The sequence below is a fragment of the Anabrus simplex genome, chromosome 1, assembly GCF_040414725.1.
Source record: "Anabrus simplex isolate iqAnaSimp1 chromosome 1, ASM4041472v1, whole genome shotgun sequence".
Taxonomy (NCBI): Eukaryota; Metazoa; Arthropoda; class Insecta; order Orthoptera; family Tettigoniidae; genus Anabrus; species Anabrus simplex.
The window spans coordinates 837,370,955-837,394,026 of NC_090265.1; the positions used below are offsets into that span (position 1 = coordinate 837,370,955).

Below are 23,072 nucleotides of genomic sequence, written 5' to 3' on the forward strand. Positions count from 1 at the left end.
TCCAGGGAACTGATAAAAATAGGAAATGAACATCTTGAAGTAGTGAATTGGGCAGTGTGATGTTACAAGATGGAAATTTGGATGGAGAAATTGACTTAAGAATACAGCAGTCTGCAAGTTCCTACCAGTGTGAGAGAGACGTTGTATGGAACAAAGATGTGCCAATGAAGTGCAAGAAGGTGTTATACTCTTCCTGTTATAAACCTATACTGACCTATGCTTCAGCAGCCTGGATGTTGACTAAGCGGAACCAAAGTAAGATACAAGAAGCTGAAATTAGGTTCTTGAGGAGCATACAGGAAAAGACATGATGAGATAGAATACAAAAGACAGGGATCTGTAGCAGATAATTTTAATGGTATTAAGTGTCAGCTGCACAAAAGTACAAAAGACTCTTAAAAATGTGCTGGCTGAAGTAACAGCATTGAAGATTAAGAAGAAACATGGGAGTGTGTAAACTTCAAGTAGAGATTGATATAGCAAAGCTAAAATGGTTTGGACACATGATGAGAATGTCAGGGGAGAGAATACCAAAGAGAACATTCATGGATACAGAGAATGGAAAGAGGCCTAGGGAACGGCCTAGAATGAGATGGAGGAGCTCTGTTGTGGACTGTATTGCAAATAGAAGAGTTGATAGCAATAAAGAACTAGAAGAGGAATGGTGGAAGGATCCAGTAAGGTGGAGGGCTTTGGTACACTACCATACCCAGAGAGAATCTGGAAAAGGGAATGGATGAAGAAGAAAGGAAAAGACTAAGAACCTTTCTTTCATGTTCCAATTCTGACATTTTTACTAACAATAAGTCACACTCTGTATACTAAGAGTTTCTCCAACAGACTAGGTATAAGGCAGAAATGTGCTGGCCTCTCACCGCTGGGTTCCATGGTTCAAATCCTGGTCACTCCATGTGGTATTTGTGCTGGACAAAGTGGAGGTGGGACAAGTTTTTCTTTGCATACTCCGGTTTTCCCTCTTGTCTTTCATTTCAGCAACATTCTCCAATATCATTTCATTTCATCTATTAATCATTAATCATTGCCCCACAAGAGTGTGGCAGGCTTCAGTAGCCAGCACAGTCCTATCCTTGCTGCTAGATGGGGGCTTCATTCCACTCCTGACCCAGCTGAAACTGGATTCAGGCTGTGGATTTTTCACTAGGTATAAGATAACCAAAACACACAGTGCTACATCACGTTGCTTATGGTGGAGGGCAGAAGTTTTTGAGTCTTAAGTTTAATTCATGTAGGCTATACAAAACATCAAAAGGAAAAAAATAATTCCATGGTTCATCCACATCCAGATAATCAAGAGTTGATTGTATTTATTTTTGTGTGAACCTCAGTTAGCTTCATAGCTGCCATTTAATTTCCAAGACCAATTTGGTGAACCTACAAATGTCTTTTATTGTTTATTTTGCCTTTGTGTCTTGATTGATAAATTGTTTGACTGACTTTTCTTCTATTAGCTATATGCAGAAAATTTGCATTTGACAATGTAAAATATTTTTCAAAAGAACTATGCACTAAATAAGACTTTTTTTTTAAATTTGTTTCACGTCGCACCGACACAGATAGGTCTTACAGCAATGATGGGATAGGAAAGGCCTAGGAGTGGGAAGGAAGCAGCCGTGGCCTTAATTAAGGTACAGCTCCAGCATTTGCCTGGTGTGAAAATGGGAAACCACGGAAAACAGTGGGGTTCGAACCCATTATCATCTGGATGCAAGTTCATAGCTGCGCGCCCCTAACCAAATTGCCAACTCGCCTGGTAATAAGAAAATGACCCTAATTTGTATCATATGGCACAATGCACAAAAAGGGTGGATTTGTATTAATTGAAAATGGTTTTGCAAATTTATATAAACATGTTTGAACAGAAATTGAATTTGGTATTGTCAGGCAAAAGTGATTAACGTCACAGAAAAAGACAGCACATGAATATTAGAAATTTCACCATCCACGTTCTCACACTTGCTGCTGTAGTACCACTTCTTAGTTTTTCTCCCTGATATCAGATGTTTGTTGATGTATTTGGCTCAGTTAGCTGCTGAGATACTGGTACCTAAATCCTTAGAGTTATGGGTTGACTCCACCTTCCTGCTTCTTTTGGGGCAGATGACACGCATTCATATCACTGTCGCCCACTTTGACATGGAGCACACCATCAGGTACTTCCATGACTGGGACAGGATTCTCGTCAGCCAGCTGTGCAACCCTTGAATTTCTAGGTTATTCCTTCAGACATACTGTTGACTGCTGGATGTCCAGATTTTTCTCTCCCTTCATCTGCTCCTGACTTTACCCTTTCGAGGATAGCAACCTTAATCTTCAATGCTGTTACTTCAACCAGCACATTTTTAAGAGTCTTTTGTACTTTTGTGCAGCTGACACTTAATACCATTGAAATTATCTGCTACAGATCCAATGGGACTGGAAGGAATATTTCTTTAGGTTGTTATATGTGAATCTTGTTTTGGGAGTATTTGTGAAGATGTCTATATGGAGCTTTCAAAATTGTAAATTGATAGTGACTATTCTTAGTGGCTAATAAAAGATCTAAAAAAGAAAGAAAAATAAGAAACAGAAGATGAGAATTAGAAAACTTGTTGCAAATAGGATTAGATAAAGTAAAACTCATGCTCTCTCTTCCAGACCCTGATATTGACACTGTCAAGTGATGTGGTCATCTACGTGAGCATGTGCTTAGTTTGCCTTGGGCTTTTGCTGTTGTGGGGGAAATGGTAATGAAGGGCAAGCAGGGAAAGCAGAGACTGTGGGAGGGGAGGAAGTAGCTTGTTTATTGTGTGTTACTGGAAGCTCATTTATTTGTAGTTGAGAATTTATATTCATTATTTTTTCAAATAAGATATTGGTTTTTGCTGTTATTTCATTAAGGCTGTAGTTGGGGTCATTCCTTTGATTGAGATATATGTGTACGTTTGAAAATATTGATCTGTGGTGGAAAATATGGTTATTTTCACTCATATGCTTGCCCATCACAAAAAATCTGTTGTGCCTATTGGCACTTTACATGTAATGTACTTTATAAGATGTAGGACAGGTATCTAAATTGTGGGGGTGATGTTTACCTGTAGATTCACTCAAACTGTCAATACTATTGTTTTGATGTAGTGTATGTTGTCCAGTACATATAGTGTAAGTTTCTACACACCAATCTATGTTTAAATTCAATAACTTCTACATTATGCCAACTTTTATAGATGTTTTGGACTAACTAAAGCCTTCATAAACACACTTGCCATAACAGTGCTAACCCTCAAACAGTCACCTAGAAAAACACAAACGGTTGCTTCCATGGGCTACATGTAGCCCAAATAATAACTTGATTTGATTCAAAAGATTCTCATGCACTGGTTTTCATATTAGTATAATTTTGCAGTTCATAGGAAGAAGCAATACCAAATTTGAGGACTTAATGTCTTTTTTTTTTTTTTTTTTTTTTTTTGAAGAGGAAAAATGAACCCTATGAATTAAATTTAATATTAATATTTCATTAAATATTCTATGTAAGGAAAAATAATACCTTTTCTGGCAAAACCTAGTGTTTACAATGTCTTGTGGTATAGACTAGAGCAATTTTATTACTTTCATTGACCTGCCATAGTCTTATCCTTGGCTTCGACAACATGAAAGTGATTAAAGTATGAGCGATGCTAGTAACGCCATTCCTTATGGAGCCAGTCCATGCTATGAATGGTATGAAAATGTTGCTCATAGAGTCAGTAGGTGCATGCATTTCAGTGGGCTTGGCAGACTGATATGTAATACAACTTCTGGCTCAGTGAGGAAAGCAACAGGAAAATGACCTCACTCTTCATTTCCCTAGTATGCCTCTTCAGTGATGGACAATCTATGACAGCTAATGGTGGAATTGTTGAGGATCCAACCAGCCTTCGGGCTGAGGACTGAACATACACACATGTGCGCGCACACACACACAAGGAAAAATAAGAAATGTAGAAATGTAATATTCAGTTTAATATAGACTACTACTGTTACAAAGATTTTGTAATCAAATCTAAGAAATAGTTCTATAGCCTAAAGACAGTATGAAAATTATTTTACAATAACCATTTTCAATTTGACTTTGTTGTGAACCATTCTGTGTTTGCTTTTCCATATTTCTTATACCTCCATGCACGTCATAATTACTTCACAATAACACTAGAACATATTCACACGTCGCCTTCACTGAGACATTCTGTACAAGTCTCCTTATAGAGTAATCAGGACAGACTTCTCTTAGACGAAGCATGTCAAGGTCATGAGCTGATTGACAACTTTGCATGCTTTAGAAACAACTGTTACATGCACTAGCCCCAGATGTTTCAACTTAGCGCAAGCCTGGAATGGTGTACAATACACTTTCGTAACTACAATACTCTGTGCAATAAATGTATATATTCTTTCATGTAAAGACATACATAATTAAATGTGTTAAACATGGCATTTGCATAAAATGCTCAAAACAACATGCTTTGTAATCACTGTGTACTAGGAAAATAAGTAATAACTTTAAAAGTTGCCATAAGCAATGAAGTATAAAATAAAAGGCATTTACCTCTTAGGGGAGCCTCCATGGGTCAGGCGGCAGCACACCGGCCTCTCACCGCTGGGTTCCATGGTCCAAATCCCGGTCACTCCATGTGAGATTTGTGCTGGACAAAGTGTAGGTGGGACAGGTTTTTCTCTGAGTACTCTGATTTTCCCTGTCATAATTCATTCGGGCAACATTCTCCAGTATCATTTCATTTCATCTACCATTCATTAATCATTGCCCCAGAGGAGTGTGACAGGCTTCAGCTCTGGATTTTAGGGGCTTAACATGCACAATAATATAAGGAAAGATCTTCATTGGGGCAGTCATATAAATGGGATTGTAAATAAAGGGTACAGATCTCTGAACATGATTATGAGGGTGTTCAGGGGTTATAGTAAGGATGTAAAGGAGAGAGCATACAAGTCTCTGGTAAGACCTCAAGTGTATGGGACCCTCGCCAGGATTACTTGATTCATGAACTAGAAAAAATCCAAAGAAAAGCAGCCCAATTTGTTCTGGGTGATTTCCGACAAAAGAGTAGCGTTACAAAAATGTTGCAAAGTTTGGGCTGGGAAGATTTAGGAGAAAGAAGACGAGCTGATCGACTAAGTGGTATGTTATACTGTAATACCAGTATAGTTGTCAAACTCGTTGGCTGAATGGTCATCATACTGGCCTTTGGTTCAGAGGGTCCTGGGTTCAATTCCCGGCCGGGTCGGAGATTTTAACCTTTGTTGGTTAATTCCAATGGCTCTGGGGTTGGGTGTTTGTCCTGTCCCCAACATCGCTGCAACTGACACACCACACATAACACTATCCTGCACCACAATAACACACAGTTACCTACAAATAGCAGATGCCACCCACCCTCATCGGAGGGTCTGCCTTACAAGGGCTGCACCTGGCTGGAAATAGCCACATGAAATTATTATTATTACCAGTATAGTTGGTCCATTATTGGACATTATAAATTTTCCAGCTAACTCATTCCTGGTTGCCAGCATTTCACCCCAGTGTGCTAAGTTGGGCTCATCAGTTGGTAAATAGCTTACCTACCAAGATGCATGGCTAGTGCATACCGTGGAGGCTACTGCGTAGGCTACTTGGAGCCATTGGCAGTGCCAGTGCACTATGAGAGGCTTTGTCTCATTTTCAGAAATTGATGCCTGCCTGGCCATCAGATGATAAAGATGTTGATTCCCATAGGGAAGCTGAAATATTTGTTCCGAATTAATAAATTTATGATACCAACGATGAGTAAATTTATAATGTCCAATAAAGGACCAACTATATTGCATATTGCAACTATATTCCCTATGGGAATCAACATCTTTTTCATAAGTGGTAAGTTCCGAGCTGTCAGCAGAGAGATGGCGTGGCTCCAATTAGCCTATGCAGTGGCCTCCATGGTATGCACTAGCCATGTGTCTTGGTAAGTGTGCTATTTACCAACTGATTAGCCCAACTTTGCACACAGAGGTGAAACGCTGGCAACCAGGGATAAGTTAGCTGGAAAATTTCTTATGTCCAATAATGGACCAACTATATTGGTATTATAAGTTTACTCATTCAGAACAATAACACAACCCAGCATTTTCAAACTTTTTTCTTGCGGCAAGAGGTGTGATAGGTGATCTTAACTAATTTTGGGTCGCTGAACATGAATCCGTTGTCAGTTTCTATGTATCACGTCACGTTTTCTCGCAATAGGTATATCAAAATAAGAGATCGACCTGAATATTGCATTTAAAAAGTACTGAAAAATGTTGATAATTTTGGAAATATCTATATTTTTTGTATTATTATATATATTTTGAAATAGTGGGATATTGTCTTGAGTTATTATATACAATGAATAATTATTGAGTATAAAATTACAATGAAATAATTAGCATTTATTGTAATATAATACTGATTTACACAAAAACACATAAACAACTCTGAGGCAATGAAAGCATTTTATTTTTACAATTAAAAGTGATTTACAAGCAAACAATGTAACTTTTATTCAGTATATTTATGAATTCATAAATGTGAACAAAATAAACTTTAATAGTCCTAGATGACCGCTTGGAATGAACGCTTGGCTCCCCAGCGTATGACTGCATCAAGCTTTGTCTTTTCTTTTCAAGCACCAACAGTAGTCGGCCATCATTGGTTCATCCCACCTCCCCTGGTATCTTCTTTCTGCCTTGATGTCCTGATGGAACCTCTCTCCCATCTCTTCATTAACAGCCCCAAGATTTTTCGGAAATTGATTGAGATGAGAATGTGCAGTTTCAGACTCATTCTATGCAACACTTTCATATCTCCCAACATCGTTTTCACTATTGTTTCGTATTGTTCATCCTTTACATTTCCTAGGAACTTCATTATGGCATCTCTTATTGAATTCCATGCATCATGTTCCATGGCATTCATCGTCTGTTCAAAGTTTCTGTCTTTCATAAGCTTTATAATTTGTGGTCCATTAAAATGCCTTCCTTGACTTTTGCATCAGATAAATGTGGAAATTTGGTTGCAATGTACTTAAAACAGAGGCTACTTTTGTCCAAGGCCTTAACGAACTGCTTCATGATTCCCAGTTTGATGTGTAGCGGTGGCAAAATAATTTTTTGTGGGTCAACTAGTGAAGCATTTGTAACATTGTAACATTTTTCACACCAAGTGTCAAAACTTGTCTCTTGGGCCAGGAAGATGTAGACCAGTGTTTGTACCTAGCTCTGCTGTCCCATTCACATAAATAACAAGGGAATTTAGTGTAGCCTGCTTGTTGTCCTAATACAATACCACACACCTTCAAGTCACTACACACATCCCACCGGTGCTCATGATACTTGATTTTATCTAAAACAGTTTGCATTGTGATATATTGTAATTTTCTTTTAGTGAAACCAAATGTGCCACAGGAATCGAAGCTAGAATGTTTCTGTTACGAAGTAGTACAGCCTTTAAGCTCCTCTTGTAGGAATCCACAAACACCCGATTCGCCGTTATCACAATGCAGCACTGTGCCGCAATGACACATTTTCAGACAGTAAATGGCAAATATCATGAAAACTAGATGTGATACAATAGAACCAATGACATTTCTGAAATCAGGAGACCTTATTTAGTTAAAATCATGTATCAGATGCCTTGCCGCAAAAATCATGCTGGGTAGTGTAATTTCAGGTTGCCTATGGGAATCAACATCTTTATCGTAAGTGGTATGTTCCGAGCTGTCGGTGTAGAGATGGCGTGGAATGACATTAGTTGACGAATAAGTTTGAGTCATGTCTTTTAAAGTGGGAAAGATCACAATATGAAGATAAAGTTGGAATTGAAGAGGACAAATTGGGGCAAATATTCATTTATAGGAAGGGGAGTTAGGAATTGGAATAACTTACCAAGGGAGAAGTTCAATAAATTTCCAATTTCTTTGAAATCATTCAAGAAATGGCTAGGAAAACAACAGATCGGGAATCTGCCACTTGGGTAACTGCCCTAAATGCAACCATCCAATGAACAGTTATGAAGCAGAATAATGCTGAATACTATGCCAGCTTTTATATCGCTTCTGAAGCAAAAGATAATGTTTTAAAATAAAATTGAACAAAGAAAAATAGGCTTCGATGAAACTAGCATCTCCTCAAGTAATTGTGTTGATACAAAACACAAATACAAACAAACACTAACAAATTACTGTGTCAATCCTTATGTCACAGCCTATGTAGCTGTATGACTCAACCATTACGTATAGACCAAAACAGGTAACTGCTGCCTGTCGTCCATAGGCGTGCACAGCCTTGGGTCTGCTACAAGGAGTAGTGCAAGGCAGAGAAGAGACTTGCACCCACGAGCACACGTATTTCTAGCACAGGCATTGTGCTTTATGGCATGTAGGGTTTGACACCCATGTCTTAGACAATCCCTGCAGTGTGTCCTTGTTGGCCTCTCTCTTCCTCGTCCACACAAGAACCTTTTAGTTTCATGTGACAGTCGTAATAATGATAACATTCCCATTTCATGTGGAATATGAACCACAAGGTTGAACATTCTACATAAAAGGATCCCTCATGCATAGGCTGTGGTTACTGCCATGGCCACACTAACAGCACCATTTGATTTCCTTGGTCCACAGCAGAACAAGCTATAATTTTTTAGAAGAACCTTGGAATGTGTTATTAGAAAATCCTAAATTGATTTTATATCCACCCTTCAAACAATTTGTGGCTTTATTAACTCTCAAGTAAGTGTATCTGAAAATAAATGTCTGCTGTGTCCATTTGGTGATCTTCATGTGCTACTATATTTTCTTCATAATCAACACTTTCTTCACTGTAACTATCACTATTTTTATCTAACTACAGAGTGATTTGAAACTCATCCAGTTTGGCTGTGTGATAGTTCATTGCCCCGTCATCTCCGGTACAGAAACACAAATACCCATGCAGGCTACACTCATAACCCAGCTGACTTCCAAGTCATCTGGCACCAATGTCACACACCTCAGATTGCCAAAGTGCATTTTCTGTTTAGGAGGGACAATGACAAACAGCTGCGGGGACATTCAGTATTCAAAACAAATAATTAGCACATCGAAACAAAAGAAATCACTGTGCTATACCTGTAGCCTGCATGAGTATCCAAAGATTAAATGTTCTACTGTATTTGCATATTTAGGAACCATAACTAATGGGTCTTGATTTCGTATAGATTGTTTAATTTCCAAATACCAACATGTAATTTTACATAGTAATCAACTGCATGTCTTTAGGTACCCTTTGTCATCATGGCAACCTGCAAATATTGCAGGAAGACTTTCAAACAAATGAAACAAAATACTCCCGCAACCTTAAATACTGTGCTAATGAAACATTATTTTTCTCTCTTCAGGAATGGCATGCTTGCATGGATATCGTGTACAGAATTCAACTGTGGGTGGCAAGAGATTTGCGTTTGAGATTCTCCCTCCTGAGCCACGCCAAAGGCATTACTTCCTCCACACAGACACGGAAATGGATAAGAAAAGGTAAGATATGCCCCTTTTTTTATTGATTGATTTATTTTTAATTTTTTATTGAATATGTGAATAGAAAGTGTACTTTGAAGCAAGTATATGTTTTCTTAACATAAAAAACTAGACTGATTGATTGATTTATTAATTTTTATATTTATTTTTTTGTGATAAACAGATACAATACTTAAATTGTATGTATACAAATTGAAAGCTAAATTTAGGGTGTTTGGAAGTATTTCTTACATGTGCAGCTAAGTATTATATGCAGTGAACGCCGCTTATTATGATCACTCTGGGATGCAGATAATTTGATAACATTAACCGACTGATAACAGTAGCCGAAAAATAAAAATTGATAGGTAGCCTACTGTATTTATTCATAACCTACATGCACTACAATGAAACAGATACCGGTACACAGCATTGCAGTACAGTTAACTGTTTTCAGCTATGTAAAATAATCTCTAATTTTGTTTGCTTCTGGTTGTCTCTCAAAAGCCCATTAATTAATCTTTCATATTCATAATGTTTTTGGAACTCCACTGACCTACGCTGAACACCTCTTCCCAAGATATCTAGCGCCTGTCGCATTTCAGTATTCTTTGGTGTTCGGGATGTTTTGGCAACATCGTCATCATCAGCATCACTATCTTCTGCTCCGTGTTCTTCACCTCTCCTATCTAATTCTGCAGAAGTAACTGCCTCACATGTCATCTTCTATCTGTTTCACATCAGTAATGATGCCCTCATCTATGTTCATTCATTTCTGAAATTCATCTTCCGTTAAGCCTGTTGGACAAAGTCCAACATTCTCCCCTACTTCTGATAACTCTCTTAAAAATCCCCATGCTGGAAACAGTTCCTTATTGTTTGTGCTGAGACATTATCCCATGATATGGGTAGAAGATCCAGGGCATCGAGTAGGCTGGTTGTTTTGGCAAGGGCATTGGCACTAGTTTTATGCGAGTCCTATGTTTTCTAAGAATCTTGTGTGCATTTGATAGCGATAATACGCTTTCATGGTGCGAATGATTCCTTGATCGCTTGGTTGAAATAATGAAGTTGTATTCGCCGGTAAGAAAACCACATTGATGATATTGAGCTCACAATTCACATTGTGTACTGCACAGTTCTCAACCACCTAAACTATTTTACGGTCCAGTCTATTATCCCACTTCAGTAGCCATTCCTTGAAAATCAGGGGAGTTATCCATGCATAAGAGTTGGAATGACAGTCCACTAGAAACTTATTGATGCCTTTAAAGCAAAGTGGGTTCTTACTTTTCCCAGTCACTAACAGTCTTTCCTTTTTACCAGATATACTCGCACAACATATAACTGTTACTCGTCCGTTGGAGGTTTTACAGCCTTTAGCACTGTCATTTTTGAGCAAGTAAGTGTGTTCAGGCAAGGCGCAATAATACTGTGCAGTCTCATCAACATTATACACACACTCAGAAGGGAATTCAGAAGCAATTTTAGGCCACTCCTCTTCTCTCCACCTCTCAGCAGGGATAGAATCAGCGTCCTTCTGTTCACCATGCGTTCGTTTGTACATTATATTTTCTTGTTTCTTCCAAGACTGGCACAGTGTAAAATGGGTTTTTAAAAGTTGGGAGCATTTTCCTTGTGTGCACTCTACTCTATACTTATGAACGAAATCCTTGCAAACAAATGTGATAACATAAACCAAATTCATGATCACAGTAAACAGAAGATTTTCAATGTTTCAGTATTTGTCCATACAGGACTTCAGAAAAGTGATTATATAATACGGTTGATAACATTATCCGTGATTACAATAAACAGCGCCCACTGTATATGCTATTACATGAAATAATAATGATTAAAATGTTGATATTAATTGTAGGAATAACAGTATATTATTGTAAAATTACAATCACAATGGCCAATTCACCAGGTGTACTAATATAAGGATTTGTTTTCAATCTTCTAAGTGTACAATATTGTGGCTGTCCTATGTCAAAACCTGGCACATAACCCAGAAGTCCCATGCTTTATTCAAAATTTCATTCCTTGTGGACTTCAGGAGTAGTCTGGTACCTTTAAGAGTTTGCTTGGCATACCAGATGCGGTCTCATTCATTGTACCTGAGGAATTTGATTATAATTGGCGTATTCCATGTGGACTCTACTTCAGCTGCCAGCTACTTCATATGGCCCATTCTGTGATAGCGATCTATGCTGTCCATATAGAATTCAATGTTCAGTTTGTTTTTCGAAGTTCCTGGTATTACAGAACAGGTATCCTCCCCAGCAAGGAGGAAGCAGTTGTTCCTTCTGCTATAGTGTTCTGCCTCTTCAATCAGAATGTCCTGCTGATTGAGACGTTCATGTAGATGACTTACTCCCTTCTTCATCATGCCTAATTCACTGGTTATTTTTTCCCAACATCCTGGAAGTCTGGTGCAAGATCAGTCAGTATATTGCCAGGGTTGGCAGTACTCGTTGAACCAGCAGCCTTGGTTTGTTCCAAGCAAGCTTGAAATTCAGCCATTCACTTTTCAAACTTTGCTGAATGTAAACTTACAGCCTTCAGCATCATAGGACTTCAATGATATATACAAGTTCACAAGTTCACAATTCAATTAAACATTAGCACAACCACAAATTGTAAAATGAATGTAAACTTGCTGATCTGATATGGCAGGTGAATTCAAGAGTACTCATGATGTATAGTGCATGCTATTGTGTCAAAATATTCTCCTCGGTTCATTGTAAATTTTTGGAAGCAGTCTAATTTAGATGTTCCAGAACATCTAACTATTTCTTTGTTAGCTTTATAAGGTTCAGTTTCATTGCTTCAAAATCATTGCTATGTGCTGTAACTCCTGTACTTTAACAACACTATAAGAATAATGTAATCAACAAAAATTATCATTGTAAGCTGAAATTATACATTTCATTATCTCATTGTCCATTGTGGCAACCTTCAACAGAGGGAAGATTTTGTAAATAAATTTTCAAAGAAGAAATTAACAGTATTTCATCCCTGTGTAGCAGTGGGTTCCTCAGTTTTATATTAAAGCAAAGGCAGGCACTATAGCATATGGAGGTACATAATCTCCCCTAGTGCACTGTCACTGCACGTGCTTCAAAGGAGACTTACAATGGTGTCTCAACACCAGCTGGCAGCGTTTCAGGAGAGGTGTGAAAAACTGACTGTTGAACCCACTGCCACATTGGGGCAAAATGTTATTTCACATTGATAAAGCCTAATATATAATGTAGAAAGGTGTTAGCAGATAAATTTGTTATAATATTTGCAAACTGTGAAATTAAATTAAAATTCTACACTGATAATTTAATTTTTGAGAACAGTAGGGGTAGACCAAGGTATGAACATGACAAACAGATTAGAGCAGATGTAGGATGAAGTAGTTATGTAGAAATGATAAGGTTAGCACAGGATAGGGTGGCATGGAAAACTGCATTAAACCAGTCTGTGAACTGATGACTGAAAAAACAACAGATTTAAGTTATCAGCACTGAAGAATAGGTTCATATAGCAAAGATTTTATATGTACCTCATATCAGCATCACCATAACTACTTCCCACTTCTAAAACCAAGCAGGCTTGGGAACATACTGGTACACATTCTAAAACTTTTTTTTTCAAATGAATTTCATTTCGAAAATTCATTACAATAAATATTAAGTTACTGCTTGTGCTACTGTACATTAGATTACTAGCAGTTACCCACGGCTTCACTCGGATGGATTTAATAATTTGTTAAAAGTAATCGTTCCTCGGTACTATACTAAAACATTATCTGAAAACCCCTAAAATATAAAAACTCACCAAAAAATTGAGTTACATTTACCCCAGAAAGTCTTTGTAAAACACATTTGTGGTATTGCCTTTTGGGGCTAAGATGCGACATAGAACTCTACATGTGATAAACAGTCTTCTTTCAACTCGAAAAATACATGTTTCTTTATTTTTAAAGGAGATTCCAAATAACTATTTCCACGTCTGTAACATCTTCAGTTTTTGAGATATAAGTACCCCCATAAAAATAATCCAATCCCTTTATCAGTCCTTCCCCCAGCCCCACCCAAGTGGATTTTCCAAAAACAAAAAATATATGTTTCTTTATTTTTAAAGAAGATTTCAAATACCAAGTTTCACATCTGTAACATCTTCAGTTTTTGAGATTTACTTCATAAATATCCTCGTAAAAAATATTTAAACTCTTTTTCACTTATTTTCGGCTCTGTTAAGTGCCTTTTCCAAAAAAAAAAAAACATGTTCCTGTATTTTTAAAGGGCTTTCCAAATATCAAGTTTCACGTTTGTAAGATGTTATATTTTTGACATGTACTGCAGATATGCTGGTACTCATTTTAAAAATTCAGCTGCTTTTTTCAATTCTTTTCACCCCGTTAAGTGGATTTTCTGAAAACAAAACAATATGTGTTTCTTTATTTTTAAACAAGATTCCAAATACCATGTTCACATCTGTAACATCTTCAGTTTCTAAGATTTAAGTATGTATGTATGTTTAGTCATCAGCCCGAAGGCTGGTTGGATCCTCAACAGCTCCGCCATCAGCTGTCATAGATGGCCTAGGCATCACTGAAGAGGCATACTAGGGAAATGAGGAGTGAGGTAGTTTCCTGTTGCTTTCCTCACTGAGCCAGGAGTTGTTATTACATATCAATCTGCCAAGCCCACTGAAATGCATGCACCAACCAACCGTATGAGCAACAATTTCACACCATTCATAGCAGGGACTGGCTGCATAAGGAATGACATTACTAGCATCGCTCATACCTCAGTCACTTTCATATTGTCAAAGCCAAGTATAAGACATAGACAGATCTATGAAAGTAACAAAGTTGCTCTAGCCTATACCAGAAGACATAGTGCACTGTAAACACTAGGTCCCGCCAGCAAAGGCACAAGATATAAGTATCCTCATACAAAGAATTCTACTAATTTTTCAGTTCATTCACCACCCCTTAAGTGAATTTTCCTAAAACAAAAAATACATGTTTATTTATAAAGGAGCTTCCAATTACCAATTATCTCGACTGTAACATCTTCAGTTTTTAAGATATATGTATCCTCATAAAAATAATTCTCCTTTTTCACAATCCCCCCCGCAAGTTGATTTTCCCGAAAATGCGAGTTTCTTTATTTTTAAAGGAGATTCCAGATACCAGTTTTCACATCTGTAACATCTTTAGTTTTTTTAGATGTCAGTATCCTCATACAAATATTTCAACCAATTTTTCAATTATTTCACCTCCTTAAGCGGATTTTCCAAAAACAAAAGAATACGTGTTCCTTTATTTTTAAAGAAAATTCCAAACACATCTGAGACATATTTAGCTTTTTCACTGTAAGTATCCTCATACAAAGAATTCAACTAATTTTTCAATTCTTTCACCTCCCTTAATTGGATTTTCTGAGAAAAAAAATATTTCTGTACTTTTAAAGGAGAATCCTAATACCAATTTTTACGTCTGTAACATCAGCAGTTTTTGAGATATCAGTATCACAATAAAAATAATTCAACTCCTTTTTCAGTCCTTTATAACCCCACCCTGTAAGTTTTTTCCAAAAACAAAAATACATTACTGTTTATTTTTTAAAGAGATTAAAATACCAATTTTCACATCTTTAACATGTTAAGTTTTTGAGATGTACTGTAGATATGCTCATTTTAAAAATTCACCCCCTTTTTCAGTTCCCCTTAAGTGGATTTTCCAAAAACAAATTATCTATGCTTCTTTACTTTTACATCATCAATCATCATCATCATCATTTCCCTTTATCCAGCTGTAGCCGGATAGGGGCAAATATGGTTCCTCTCCACTTTCTTCGGTCTTTCCACCACTCCTCCTCCAACACTGTGTCCCAGTCCAGGTTTCTTTCTATAATGCTGCGTTGGATGGTATCCTTCCATCTCAATCGTGGTCGTCCACGGCCTCTCCTTCCTTGGATTTGCATTTCCATCACCTTTTTTGGCATTCTTTCGTCGCTCATTCGGTTTATGTGCCCAAACCATCTTAGTCGGCTCTTCTCTATTCTATCATTCATTTTTTCCACTCCAATTTCTTCCCGGATTTTCTCATTCCTTATTTTGTCTCGTCTACTCTTCTGTATCATACTCCTCAAGAATTTTATTTCGGCTGCCTGTATTCGATTCTCATCCTTCTTTGTCATTGTCCAAGTTTCTGCTCCGTAAGTTGTTATGGGTACGTAATACATCTTGTACATAGTATCCTTTGCTTTCATTGGCACATCTTTGTCCCATAACATATTTCTTACACTATGATAGAAACAACTTCCATCTTGAATCCTTTTACTAATCTCAGCATCCAGTCGAGCATTCTCCATTAATTCACTCCCCAGGTATTTAAACGTTTCCACTACTTCCAGGGGCTTGTCTGCAAGTCTAATCTGACCTTTCCCTTCTTTCGCCCCTCTAGTCATAACAAGAGTTTTACTCTTTTCTACACTTAATTGGATTTTCTGAGGAAAAAAATATTTCTGTACTTTTAAAGGAGAATCCTAATACCTAGCCTATACCAGAAGACATAGTGCACTGTAAACACTAGGTCCTGCCAATCTTCCCATTCACCACATTCAATTGTTCTTGAACCTTCCTGTCATCTTCTCCCCAAATCACAATATAATCTGCAAATAACATCATGTTCATTTCTCTTCCTCCATATGCTGCTTTTGCTGTTCCCATGATGTCATCCATTACTATTGTAAACAGGATTGGTGATACAACACTTCCCTCTCTCAGCCCACTAGTTATTTTGAACCAACTTGTCCTGCCAACTTGTGTTTGCACGCAACTACAACATTCCTTATACAATGCCATGATCATTTTTATTAATCCCTGTCCAATTCCTTTTTGCACCAGACTGTCCCAAACTTTCGTCCTAGGGACACTGTCATATGCCTTTTCAATATCAATGAATGTCAACACCATATCATTCCCGTACTCCCAATGCTTTTCCATTAGTTGTCTCATAATGAAAATGGGCTCTATTGTTGACCTTCCACTTCTGAAATCAAACTGATTGTCCTGTATCTGCTTCTCAACTGTCAACCTTATTCTACTTTCCAGTATCCTTTCCATTATCTTAGCAACATGGGATATTATAGTAATTCCCCTGTAGTTCTTCAAAACTTTCTTATCACCTTTCTTGAAAATTGGGATGATTATTCCTTTTTGCCAATCCTCAGGGACCTCCTTATTCTCCCAGACATTCCTGAGAACCCGATATGTCCACTGCAGGCCTACAGCTCCAGCTGCCTTTATCATCTCCACTGAAATTTGATCTATTCCAGCAGTTTTTCCATTCTTCATCTTTCTTACTGTCATTTCAATTTCATTCATTGTAATTTCTTTATCCATTTCTTCGTCAACTAATTGCCTTTCTTGGTCGTCCATTGAATGACTGTCATCCGTTCTTATGTTCAGCAGCTTCTGAAAATACTCTCTCCATCTATTTCTTATTTCTTCTGGCTTTGTTAAAATTATGCCACCTTCATCCTTCACAAATTTGGTGTTTACTTGATCTCTCTTTTCGTTTCTTAAGATACCATACAGTAATTTCTTGCTGTCCTGCGTATCATCTCTCAATTTCTGTGTGAATAAGGCCCAGCTTTTCCTCTTTTCTTCCTCCACTACTTTCTTGGCCAAATTCTTTGCCTCCACATATTTTCTTCTACTTTCTTCAGTCTTAGATGTTTTCCATGCTTTCCATGCTTTCCATGCCATTTTCTTTTCCTTCAATCTTTACCCTATCATTCCACCAGTGTGTTTCTTTGTCTTTCACATTTCCTGATGTTCTACCACACACCTTTTCTGCACATCCAACCAGTCCTTCCTTAAATATTTTCCATTCCTCTTCAACATTCCCCACCTCTGTCCTGGGTACCAAGGGTATTATTTCCCTTTGAAATTCTTCTTGTATGCTTTTCTCCTTCAACTTCCATACTTTAATTCTTTTCTCTCTTCTTAATTAGGGTTTTTCAATCTGTCCAACTTTCAATTTTCCTATCACAACTCTATGATCTCCACCAAAGGCTTCTTCAGGCATGGCTGTTACATCTACAAGGTTCTTCCGGTGTTCTTTCTCTATGATTATATAATCAATCATGGTCTTTGTTCGTCTGTCTCCCCAGCTATACCTTGTAATCTTCTGACTGTTCTTCTTCCTAAACCAGGTGTTTCCAACAATCATTTGATTCCTCATGCGAAAATCCACCAACAACTCGCCTTCTGGATTTACATTTCCATATTCAAAGGGCCCTACAACATCTTCCTTTCCTTGTCTTTCCATTCCAACTTGTGCATTTAGATCTCCCATCAATAGTACTTCCTTATCTTCTATCTGTCTCTCCACTTCCTCTAAGAAGTCCTCTAGATGTTCATCTATGCAACCAGTTTGTGGGGCATACAACTGAAATAGATCTTTCACGCCATTTTCAAACTGGAGTCTCATCATCATCATCCTATCGCTGACGTACTTTGTATATTCCAGATGGATTTCTCTTCTAAGTATGATGGCCACTCCATTTTTTGCTTCAGGTCCTCCGCTGTAATACAGCCTGTATCCTTCTCTCAGAGGGATCTCCCCTGTACCCCTCTTCTTGGTCTCGCACAGTCCAAGTATGGCTATATCTTTTTCTATCATGAAGTCAACCAGTTCTTCTGTCTTTCCCGTCAGTGTCAGTACATTAACTGTTGCAATTTTGATGTAGTTTGGTGCTGGTTGCCCATTTTTCACAGTTCCCCCAGCACCTGAAGAGCTGTGCGTCGCTTTTAGCAGGGGACGCCCTAACCTTTTCCGAGGCACCATATCTGCTTTGTCCATATAGGCTATTGTTACGATGGGCTCGCCACACCCAAAGGCATTTTATACCTACTGCCAGGTTCAAAATTAGGCCGCCCCTAACATGGAGACAGACGCCTTTCGTAGCCGCTCCTCTGGAGTACAGACGCTACGGGTATGCCCCTTCCGCCATCTCCGCCGTACCGAAGTCCACATTCTCTGCCGTAGATGCCGTTGAGGTCTTCATTCATAACCCTGAGCTGGGACCCATACCAGATGTTACACACCGGGTCAATGTGCTCTGGGACTCACATAGGCAGGGGCGCCACTCCCTGGGTAGGGCTGCCTCCGAAGAGGGTCCCTACCTGCTACCTGCTTTACCTACTTTTACAGGAGATTCCAAATACTAATTTTTCATGTCTGTAACATGTTACATCTCTGAGATATACTGTAGATAAAGTCTTTTTTTAAATTCATCCTCTTTGTTACTCCTGTTCACACACACACACACACACACCCCCCCAATTAATTGGATTTTCCCAAAACAAAACTATATGTGTTTCTTTATTTTTAAAGGAGATTCCAAATACCAATTTTCATGTCTATTAACTGTTAAGTTTTTTATATATAGATACATACATTTCAAAAATGTTACCCCCCTTTTCACCCCATTAGTGAAGGAATATTCAAAAATCTTTCCTCAGTGAGCACCTACATTGTAATATAAATGTATCCTCAAAATTTCATTCCTTTATGTCCAGTAGTTTTGGCTTGGCGATGATGAATCAGTCAGTCAGGATATGTTATTTTATATAATATAGAAATAGGGAAAAGGAAACTCTTGCATTTCTGAATATGAATTATAAATGTGAAGCACCTCAATATAGACCATTCTGTTTAATTATGGATGTATATCTTTGAAGGTGGTTAGCTGCCCTTGAATATTCCATCGACCGCTGGATCAAAGTGGGGTGACGCAAGTGCCTCGGATGCTCCAATCATGAGAAGAGTGAAGAATCTGACAACACAGCTCCTTCATAGTTGAAATGTCCTCCTATACAGTTAAGGACCCTGAAATGGATTCTACTGTAAGGCACGCAATGTGTAAGCGACAGTAACGAAATCACACAATATGCCGAAAATAATACGACAATTTACGACAAAATATTAATAATGTAGAAAACATCAGCAGATAAACTAAGTTTTTAGTTAAGTAAAGAATTACTGGATGAGAAGAAATAGACTTAGTATTTGTTGAAGATTAGTTCTAGGGAAGGAACTTAAAGAGTGCTGGTGGTGAACAATTAAATGTACTGTATATTCTGAAAGTTTGTGATTAGTTTGTGTTGCTGTGATGGAGAAAATTATTGTAACACCTAAGTAAATATGGGTTCTCAGAGAGTTCTACAAAGAAAAACAAAAAATTAAACACAAAATTGTTACAAGTAATTGATTTAAATCAGTGAAATGTAGGACCCACATGCATATTTATATGGTGAGTAAATTGAAATTGAATTGTTGAATGGTTATGTCATAAAGAAATTTAGGAAGAATTTGGTTGTTCCCCATGCTGGAATCATGGTCAAATAATTGTTCTTTAGATAATGAAATGTTGGTTGTTCTCTTGGTAATGATATCCAGCTTGGATCTATATAATATATGACTTGTAACTTATTAATCTATAATAATGATTGACATGTTCTTCAACTGCCATACCGTCTTCTTCCAGACAAATGTTTGAACCAGGGAGCATTTAGACTATTTTAAAAAGAATGAAGCTGGGAAGATTTCAGACGCACAAAACAAATTACATGATTGCTTGCTTGGTTAAGAAAGTGCCATTTCTCTGATTTTTCCTATATATTATCAGTGGTTATGAAACAATTTGGTAAGTCACAACTGGGTAAGCCACTGTTGTCACACGATAACAGTTCCACAAGTTGCAAATTGTATGGTTCAGAGATTAGCTAGATAAAATTGTAAATGTATTACACTATACTCCAAAAGAAAACAAAAAATATGACATATTGGTGGAATAGTTCACTTACTACCTTTGTATTTGTTGAAGAATGTTCCAGGATTTTTTTTAGAAATAATATATGGAGAGAATTTAAACAGAAGTATATATAATTGTTATTACTGTTATAAAAGAAATTTAATAATACAGATGCTGTATAGATTTTAAAAAGAAAATTTTAAAGTACCAAAGAGCTTCCTTCAAATGAAAGAAGTGAACTAAAATAGAACGCCAGTAATATAAGTATTGTAGTGTGATAGAGTGAGTGAATATCTGAATGTAAAACTGAAACATTTATAGTTTTTGTCTAGGATGGAAACTTAACCATTTCTAAAAGAAAAAGCTCAAATAAAATCACAAGACTTGAGATAATAAAGCGGGTTGAAATATAAACTAACCAACTTAAATTAAATAATATGAAGTTTAATAATACTCCATCCCTTACTGTAACCCATTTAGACATTCTCTTTTTTTAGATCCATCTCTTGTGTCTTGTTTCTCCAGCTGAAAAAACTGAAAGTGGAAGTATCCAGATGGAACTTACAAATGAGAACTCAACAAATTGTAAATAGTTGCCGAGTCAGATAAATTATCATATAGCAAATTATTGGATTAAGGATGTATCATACATAGAAATTTTTGACAAAGATTCAGGTTACATGTTATAAACCTCATTTTAGGTCCGTATTGAAAATTTAACAGTTCAACAATGATAAAGGTGTTTTAATTTATTCCACCTATTCAATACTTATATTATCACGTATAGTTGTTACATAATTAAATTCTTAGTTACATGGGACATGTTTCGCCCTCAATTAAGGGCATCTTCAGCCTAAATACAATAATCAAAAATACAACTAAATTAAAAGTGGACGTTAAATACAATCATCAAAAATACAACTAAAATAAAAAGTGGAAGTTAAAAGTTTAGTCTGTTCTTAAAATTCAGAACAATAAAATTGTGAAAAATGATAAAATAAAAAGATGCTAATGGAAAACTGTCTTATGATTAAACTATAATCTTGTCAGAGACTAAAACTTCTATTAAAATTCGAATTAAAACAGTTCATATAAAATATTGGAAAATCAAAGTGGTAGTAATAAAAAGCCAACGACATGAGGGCGTGTACACAAGCATAAACTTGATTGTCATGAATACAATCTTTTCAAGGCCGTTGATGAAATTCGTAGTAAGTAAGGCAGAAGCATCTATTGAAAAATTGTAAGAGGCCGTTAGCACCGGTAGGTAATAAAAAGGCTGAATCCTTGCCAGAAAATGTCAACAGATGCAGAAATAAGTTTTCTGTAAGAAAAGGAAAAGAAGAAATAAGAAATTGAACGTAAGGAGAGAATTCAGTCTTACATAATTTTGAAACAGATGAGGACTTACATGTAAGTGGAAGTTGTTATTTCTTAACTACTGTTGAGTTGGTTGCTGCCCGTCTGTTGGCTCTAAGTCTGGTGTTATAACTGTGCTGCAGAGGCGGTAGCGAACTCGGAGGGGAAGGAATAGGGGAGTGCGGAAGGGAGGAGAGGATGGGTGGAGTCAAATGTGACGAGGCTGACAAAGGGGCGGAGTCAACTGCATTGCTGGAAGTAGGCCTAATATCTGTAGGTATGGGAGGAGTATTAGGGTTTGAAGAATTAAATATATTAGGTATCCTAAATTTATTCGAACTAACTGACTTTAATAATTTCGGCATTAATTCATGTAACATACTTTTATTGTCCGTGGTTTCATTGAGATTCTTTTGCTTATTGTACGTCTGATCTAAATAGATGTATAAACTTTCTAATTCATTCAGCATTCTTCCTTTTTGTATGTTTCTAATTATCGTTAAGTCTTTCTCTATGGATTCAAATCTGTGGCCAGTCTCCCTCATATGCAAACTCATCGCTGAGTATTTCCTATGTTTTTCCGCGTTAACATGTTCCATGTATCTTGTCATAAAATTTCTCCCAGTCTGTCCAACATATGAAAAATTACACTGAGTACATTTAAGTCTGTATACTCCCGATCCTAAATAACGATTCTTATCATAATTAACTTTTTTATGATTAAAGAATATGGACTGGTTAGTATTAGTAGTTTTAAAAGCTATATTAAAATTATGTTTCTTGAATACGCTAGTAATCTGGTGTATAGCTGGATTATTAAAAGTGAATGTAGCATACTCAGTTTTTTTGGTCTTTTCTGGTATCAGATTCGTAGATAATTTGTTCTTAATTTTATTGATTAATTTGTTGATCATTTCTATTTTGAAACCAAGTTTATGCTTGTGTACACGCCCTCATGTCGTTGGCTTTTTATTACTACCACTTTGATTTTCCAATATTTTATATGAACTGTTTTAATTCGAATTTTAATAGAAGTTTTAGTCTCTGACAAGATTATAGTTTAATCATAAGACAGTTTTCCATTAGCATCTTTTTATTTTATCATTTTTCACAATTTTATTGTTCTGAATTTTAAGAACAGACTAAACTTTTAACTTCCACTTTTTATTTTAGTTGTATTTTTGATGATTGTATTTAACGTCCACTTTTAATTTAGTTGTATTTTTGATTATTGTATTTAGGCTGAAGATGCCCTTAATTGAGGGCGAAACATGTCCCATGTAACTAAGAATTTAATTATGTAACAACTATACGTGATAATATAAGT

The 23,072-nt window shown here is 36.8% G+C and overlaps 1 protein-coding gene across 1 annotated transcript in view; it reads left to right on the top strand.

The window, feature by feature from the left end:
- LOC136857204 (serine-rich adhesin for platelets) overlaps nt 1–20,783 on the top strand; it is a 329,451-nt gene extending 308,668 nt beyond the window's left edge. Inside the window, exons 30-31 of the mRNA XM_068224997.1 lie at nt 9,443–9,578; nt 19,314–20,783. Coding sequence (XP_068081098.1) covers nt 9,443–9,578; nt 19,314–19,365 — 188 coding nt within the window. The 3' untranslated portion in view covers nt 19,366–20,783. The remainder of the gene's footprint in view (nt 1–9,442; nt 9,579–19,313) is intronic.
- The last annotated feature ends 2,289 nt before the right edge of the window (nt 20,784–23,072 follow it).